The sequence below is a fragment of the Trachymyrmex cornetzi genome, unplaced genomic scaffold (genome assembly GCF_001594075.2).
Source record: "Trachymyrmex cornetzi isolate Tcor2-1 unplaced genomic scaffold, Tcor1.1 scaffold21, whole genome shotgun sequence".
Lineage (NCBI taxonomy): Eukaryota > Metazoa > Arthropoda > Insecta > Hymenoptera > Formicidae > Trachymyrmex > Trachymyrmex cornetzi.
The window spans coordinates 2,467,067-2,475,441 of record NW_017296741.1 but is presented as its reverse complement, the minus strand read 5'-3'; the positions used below and the strand labels follow the sequence as shown (position 1 = coordinate 2,475,441).

Below are 8,375 nucleotides of genomic sequence, written 5' to 3'. Positions count from 1 at the left end.
TGGCAACTCAAATCTTCTTATTCAACTGGCAATGGTTGACAATTTCAATGGCAACGAGTAACAGATAAAAATCCATATAGCCATAAATTACATTATACGTTCAGAATTTACATTATACGTTCAGACATACTGATGATGGCTCGGAAGCAGGCCGAAACGTTTATGCGTAACTAATTTATACTATATTTCGACAATAAACGATTTTTATTTTCGCACTAACAACCGCGCAAAAAACTCTCATTAGCTCTTATTTGTTTTTTGTTATTTAATAAATACATAATAATGTAATATTTGCAATATCTAACTTTGTGGTTGGTTGACTCTATTGATTAATATTATAGTTTGATTTATTCGTATAAATCCTATTTCTAAAATCTTAATTAACAAAATCTTTGTCTTAATTTAATTATATTTTAATTAAATAATATCTTCTTTGATGTAGGAATAACAGATATATCAGTATTATTGCATTGAGATATATATAGTTTCGCTCAACATTTAATCTTTTTTTTTTTTTCATGAATAAATTCCTGGAATCAGCGCGGATGCACGAATCGCAGAGAAGGTCAGGGACGCGTTTCACTGGAGGAGAAGCCGATAAGTGGGATAGCGATCCCAGCAACCGACTGTCGTCTTATCATTCGGTCTCAGCTGTTCGCCCCACGCAGCGCATCCCGATTCTCGGAAGGACCTCGTAAAAATATCATACAGGATGCGAGCCGCCCGCTACAGCGACCTGTTATGCGCCAGCACAAGGACTCGCATTTCGGTCCTTCATCTCTGGGATGCACATGCTGCACCAGCTACACGATTCATGGAAACGCAAATCAAAACATTTCGCGTTCGATGCACCTACATTTTTCTATTTACAGAGTAGGTACAGATTACAAAGATTTGTTTTTCATTGAACTTAGTTTATTTCAGTTTTGCCAGTTGTGTACTTTTTTATTACTTCTCATACAATACAGATCGTTCCAGTAACATTACAGTAATATTGCAATGTTCCAACAATATTATGTAATAACGTTGCAGTAATGTTGCAAACTTCTGTGTTATATGGGTATCTCTATTGCATCGACTTGCAATTACCTAAATGAAATCACCGCATCAAAAGAAAGTCGTGTAACTTGTTCTTAGCGAAAGTTAAAAATGAGAAATGTATTTTAAAATTGATATAGGAAGCAAAAGCATATAGGATTGGAATAATATGCAATTTGTGATATTATTTGGATATTTAATGTAAATTTAAAATACTGTGAGCTATTAATATTTAAATATAGAAGGAAGATTGAAGTACTCAATAAGATTATTTAAATATGAAGAAGCGTGATCGACTGCAATCCATCTAGATCAATTTAAACAGGTTTTATAGATTTCAATGGAATACAATCTCTTCTTCGTTCCGAAAATTGGTTGTATGGCATCATGAGATATTAAGTACACCATATACGTGCACATTACCAGTTGCAAAGAACAGTGATCAACAAGTTAGATCGCTAGTCTTTCCACCGATAGCCAACAAAGTAATCGTTACCATTTCGTATGCTGGCCGTGTTACTGCCTTTCGGCTCCAGCCTGGAGCCCTGATTTTTACGGAAAGCGCCTTTTATGCTCGTCGACCGAATCGTCCTCCTGCATTTACCATAAAGCAGACTCCGCTCCTGTTTAGAAGAGCGCGTAGAAGTCGAGGTGGCGCCGATACACCTCATAATGAACCTTTTCAGAGCGGCGTTCTTTATCAGCCACGTGATCGGTTCGTCGCGGTATTAACTCGGAATTTACTAAGTTTTGAGAGTTTGGGGCCGCAGGGGACGAAAAAAGGACCGCACGGGGGACAAGGAAGGGCATCCGCATCGAGGCGAGAAAAGGGGCGGCTCCGCGGGAATCCGTCGACGCGTACCGCGATTTTGCATGCGGTCATTATCTTCTTGCGAGGTCTTTCTCTCTTTTTCGCATTCTCGCTCTCTTTCTCTTCTGTATTCTTTTTTTTTTTTTTTTTTAAGCGGCCCCGCCGTGAACGGAATTACTCGGGAATTCTATCGACAAATCCCGCGACCATCTCCCGTTGGCTGGCGCAAACATTATCATCACATTAACCGTACTACAGAGAGAAAGGAAGAGGAAGAGAGAGAAGAAGAGCTGGTCCAGCCCGGTCCCAGACAATCCAGCGACGGTTCCTGTCCTACTGACGCTGCTTTCGGAGAGATGAGGAGAAGAAGAAAGGGGAAAAAAGCGGAGAAAGAGAGATAGAGGGAGAGATGGAGACTCGATGGGTACAAAGACCCACCAGACGGTAGTACTCGTTTCTTTCTGTTGCCTTTCATCCTTCCCGGCACTTCCTTCCCACCGTCTACTCTCTACCTCCTCCTTCTTCTTCTCCTCTTTCTTTCTCTCCTTCTCTACCTTCTTTTTCTTCTTTCCTTTCATCGCGCACGGCACTTCCATCGCTCGAATCGGAATTCCGTTCGCGATCATCGACTTATCCACAAAATCAAGTACGCGATTCCAGGGATGTGAGACCAGGTGAAAGGAATATGAGCAATTTTGAACAATTATTTTAACTATTATATATATATATATATAAATCTTTATAAGTATCATGAAATAAATGTATTAATCATGATGGGAAAATATGTAGTCGAAATTATTAATAGAAATATCTTTAACCTTCGGAATTCTTCTTTTTAATATTTGTATATGTAAGTACCAATTTTTATATTCAGATACATTTCTAAATATTTGCAGAGATACACGGAAAGAGCGATTTTGCTGAAGTATCTAGCTATTTAACTAGATGCAGATTTGAAATTAATTGTGTCAAACTACCAAAATAATTATATAAATTAAAGCACAATGCTGCAAAAAATGTTGACATTCAAGCAATCAACTTGAGTGTTCTATATAATTGTGTTAATAATCCAATAAAATTATTTACAGATTTGTGTGTAATAACCAAATTTTTAGTTTAGAAAAACCGTTTGGTCTAAATACATCTAAATACATTTTGGTAAATATTTGTGCCCATCGAAATACTGAAAATAATGTACTTTTTACGTTCCTAATGAAGAATTCTGAGGGAATACGATCATGATGACGATAACAACATCCTTCAAGGACGCGAGAAATGAAATCCCTCGAAGAATATCACCTCGACGAGTATGTCCGCGTTTAATTGGACGGAGCCCGATCCCCGCGTATCATAAGACCTCGACGTCGGCGAGGCGGTCCTCGCCTCATCAATCTGGGTGCTGACTAGCTAATTTTGACATGGACGGCACACAGGGGATCCAAACGTAAATCGCTATCTCGCGAGAGGATAAGTCGATGGAATCGCGCGGATTAACAACCGCGGCAGAATCGGCTGCCTTCGCGTCGCCCGAGAGATGGGCAGTCCGATTTCGTGACCAAGCGGTTACTTTCTACTACTAGCAGCTTCGCCGTGTTAATCGGAATAGGGAACACCCGGAGATCCTCCTGTCCGATCCTCTTGGCTCAACGATCATCATAAATTTATACGCAACATTTGTAACAGCAAATTTACAAAAAAATGTGCGGAAAGTGTAAAACTTTCCTGCAAATTATGCCAAATAATATGATTATTTATTAGATAAATTTTAATCCTTTACGGACGGGGGTAATCCTTATTGGAGTCACCCTATTTGGGGTTTTGTAAACTGTTCGTTTGATTATTATGAAACTTAATCTATGAGGTAATTTGAAAACGCTTTATTTGAATCTGAGGTAAAAAATAAAAAAGTGGTGAATAAGGTAGATAATTTCAAAAAAATAATTTAATTATCATAAAATTAGATTTTAGAGAATTTTTAATTTCAATCTTTCCCATTTCGTTTTACTTTAGGCTCATCTTAGTGCCACAAGTAGTTAATATATAGCCATACTGACTTCCGAACTAACTTTCAAACTAAATATGAATCTTAATATTAGAGATATTAAGGTATATGTTCCGTTTTTATGCTTATACGCTGTAAACGTCAGTTCATTCTTGTTATCTATCAAGTATTAAACAAGGACAAATTATATGCTTACAAGCGCTGTAAGCGTAAAACGGAACGCATCCTCGATCATCTTTCATTAAAAATTACTATTGTTCCGAAAATCAAATTTTTCATGTGTTACATTCAAATTCAGCGATATCAAGAACTTCCTAAAACCGAACTTCATGACAATCAGATTAATGTTTGAAATTTGAATTTTAAAATTCTGAGGCAGAATCAAATTCAGTGACCCCACAAACCTTTAGAAAAAAGTTTTCTTTAAGTTTCTTTACCACACAAGAAAGCTCCATAAAGGATTAAAATTATTTACATTAAAGATACTTATAATTCAATGAGAGTTAACATGAGTATCTTATTTTAGTATTAACAAGTTGTCTATTTCTCTCCTTTATCGACATTATCATCGTTTTATTTTTCAAAGATTTCTCCGAATCAAACCCTCTTCTTCCGTGTCGATTATGCAATCATTCTCGACAAAAATTTACGACTATTCGCCGACTGTAGAAACGACTTATCGCAGAAATTCCCATTGATTGACGCTTCTGCGAAAGTGAAGAGGGGTTCGCGGCATCGTTGGTTTACCGAAGAACCTCACGCGTGTTGTTACAATACGCTCGCGCGCGCATTGTTGCTGCGCGGTGTAAACGTTGGTGCACAATACGAATCGAGTTCCATTGAGACAATTGGCAATTTTCGACGCCGAATATCCGTCGGAAGCGGCGGTAGCGCCCACGGCCACTCACTTGGCAAATTGAAGTCCAGACAATAAATTGCAAACTGTCGTATGCTACGGTACCGCACGTACGATGCGTCGTACGCGTGCGTTACGCGCACTACACACGCACGCGTCCGCGACGCGACGCGTAGCAGACCGCGTAGTTTCTTCCTTCTCCCTCTTCCTTCTTCTGCCTTCGCTCTTTCGCTATTTCGCCCTTCCTCCCTCGGTGTCTCCCTTACGCCCTTCTCTCTCCCTCCTTCCCAACTCTGTCGTCGACATAAGGACCGCACGCAGTAACATTACCATTCGGTCGCAGACGAATTCATTGGCTATGCCAGGGCGTCTTCCGTTCACAGGCAGAACGGTTGTCAGTCCGGTTTGACCCGACTTAGATTGTACGTGAGGAGTTGTTACAGTCGGCACTCACATCAAACGATCCCTCGATCGCATACATCGTACGAAACGGTTCCTCCTTATCGAAACGGAACGGTTCTTTATCAGGAGAGTAGTGCATAGCGATTGCGCTTCTTTGCTTATTCAACAATATGTATCGGCATGTATCAAAAGATATTAAACGCTCTTTCAGTCTACAAAGACTTTTTCCAAGCAAAATAAAACTGAAATTTTGTATAACTTTTGATTATTTTTCATAGCTGATCATTGAACTAATATTGGTTTTTTGTGTTAACAGATTTGCGTTACCTAAATTCCTGTTTTTAAAAAATAAATACAAAATCAATAAGTAAGGTCCCTTGAAAATAAAATTACAAAATTAAAATAAAACAAGTCTAATAAGAGTTTAGCGCGATCGACGATGCACACAGTTATATTTTAAAGAATAATAAATTAATACATAAAAACAATTAAACATTTCACACTTGAGCCATTTTTAGCAAATTGAATAGAAGGCTGACAAAGGTAGACGAAAGTTGCCGACGTACTTACTACTTTGTTTTTAGATAATATTTCTTAAACAAAGGTAAAAATAAAATTTTAAAAACATAAGTACAAACTAAAAAGTGTCTTCTATCGGATAGTATAACAGGTTTTATAATACTATTTGCAATTTTGCAATAATTAATTTTTTCATAAGATAAGCAAAAATGAGCGTCTGACAAAATAAGCTCCAAAACTGACACAGTAGGCAGTAATGCTACGTATTACTATTCTTTTCCTTTTATAGGAATTATCTGTATAAAGTACTTACAAGTGAATATATACAAGATCTCCCAAAATCTTTTCACTTCGTTGTAAAACATTTTTATTGAATTATATGCATATTTACTTTATACTGTTCTACAAGATGCAAATATGTAATGCGATAGTTTTTTAAGGGTTTTTCCATGCACGATTGCCTTCAGCTCCAATAGGATTATTTGACACTATAAAGTAACATTGTAAAGATTAAGTTAGCTCATAGTCTGTTTTACAGGTAGGTGTGGCGGTTTACGCTGCATCCCAATTTTATATTTAAAATCGTATTATGAAAAAACTAAGAAAAAAAAACAATATAAATACAACTGATTTAGGAAACTACAAGCATTTAAAATGACGTAATATTATCAATAATATAGTCACTATTATTTGAACAACGCAATTTAAAAAGAAAATTGTAAGAATTTTATTTTCGCATTCATAGAATTCGTTTTAGAACTGATTCGGTATAGAAATAAACCACAAATATATGAATTATGAATTTGTACTTCTTTAATTAGTTAAACAGATCATGATTTTATTAGTATTAATAAAGAACAATAGTTAGTTTCTGAGAAATAAAGGGATGTCGTTTTAGAAGACCTATGTCAGTATTTTGATGATTTTTCTCTATACAGTATGATTTAAATATAGAAATTTTGTCTCACGTTTCGCTGACAATTGTTGAAAATTGTCAGCAAATTGAGATTTGTTGAAATGACACATTGATAAAAAAGGATATATAAATAAGTAATTATAATTTTCCTTTCTCTCTTTACATAATTAAATTATTAAATAATATTAATCTTTGACAATTCCTTCTTAACATTTTTAATAATGTTTAATAGTAAAAATGTTTAATAGGAAAAATTTTTGCGATAGGAGTAATTTTTCCTATTGTTATTAACAATTTTAAGAAAAAATTGTCAAATGTGTGTGTTAATGCCATTTAATAATTTAATTATAAAAAGAGAAAAAACATTTAAATAATAATTTATAAATAGTAAAATTACTATTTATTTATATCCTCTTTCACCAATATGAACTTGTCAATTATTCAATTCAAGAATGTCAGCGAAACGTGAAATAAAAACCATATTATTGTTTTATAAAGCATAATAATATTTACGATCTTTTCTACATATATCAAGTTCTACACTAAAGAGATAAGATAATATAATTAACGCGTATCTTTCAACGCGGTTGCTAAATTGCAGCAACTGATGATGACAACAGCTGGGCTCTCCGATACTCGCGATTGACTCATCGACGCTGGTGTTTTATCAGCAATTTGAATTCCCATACTACCTGTGCGTCATTATGGTGAGTCGAAAAAGATTCTCACCAGGGGCACATTAAAATATAGGGGCCGTGCGATGCGCATCTGCCTACCTCCATGCGCAATTACGAACGAAGTTGGCATTGTGCCGATGCATCGCATTGACTCGTCCCGCGGTACCCATGAAGAGACGATCTTACGTGTGCGTGTATATTGTGTACATGCGTATGTTTGTACGTCGCATCGATTCGCACTCTATCTCTCTTTTCATGGGGGTTTATTCATCAACATATCGCGTCGTAAAAGCCCCCGTGAGAGGTTCGCACGCGACATCGAATCCATGACTATGTAGAAGTGCTTCGGAGTAGCCTTACAACTTCCGACCCTCATGCCGGAGTCATGTCGCGTTTCTCATACTTGCAGATCAATCACCATCTTCGTATATGCTACAGATGATCTTCTAATGATAACCCTACAGATCGAACTTTATGATGGACAAAGGAAACGACTCAGATTGGTTTTCTTAGTTTGAGAAGGCGGAAAGAATCGCATTCTGGTCTTGGTAAAAAAGAAACAAGGGAAACCCCCAAAAAATCCTTTTTTGGATGAGCCGCATAAACAGCTGGTGGAAGTCGGTCGGTTAATCGTACGTCACGTGTGCTCCTTTCGAAAGACGCTCGGAGGCGTCGTAATCTCTTTGAAACTAAATATTGTTACAATATTTACGAGTAGCGGACGAGTGCCGCGAGCCTTCAGCTGTCGCATCGCGTAACAACTTTGTTAAAAGCGGAACGCGAGTGCTCTCATCCTGTCGAGGAGCCATCCCGATGCGGTGGAGCGTCCTGACAAGACAATTTCGAAACTTTACTGAGAAAGGGTCCTCTGGTAACGGCCGGTTATTGACGTATTACGAGATAATGCGGTAGTAATAATACGTCACTTCCGGTTGGTTGGTAATAAAGTCGAGGGTTGCGCTTTTTGAGCAACTCGGGCGCAACTCTTTAATCGAATATTTAGATAAAGATTCGCAGGCGCGCGCGCGCATATACTCGCCATGGGAGTGCCACATCCGGTGTAATAAGCTGCATCATTATATGCAGATTGTGGCATAAAAATTCATTCGACTCGTGCCACGACGTTCGAAATAGCAGTCAAGGAATGCTTGCAG

General features: G+C 37.4%; 1 protein-coding gene across 1 annotated transcript; it reads left to right on the top strand.

Moving 5' to 3' along the window:
* The first annotated feature begins 501 nt into the window (after positions 1-501).
* LOC108759889 (uncharacterized) lies at positions 502-2,512 on the top strand. Its single transcript, XM_018505562.1, has 2 exons — positions 502-877; positions 2,004-2,512. The coding sequence occupies exons 1-2, from the start codon at positions 786-788 to the stop codon at positions 2,248-2,250; spliced, it is 339 nt and encodes a 112-aa protein (XP_018361064.1). The 5' UTR covers positions 502-785; the 3' UTR covers positions 2,251-2,512.
* The last annotated feature ends 5,863 nt before the right edge of the window (positions 2,513-8,375 follow it).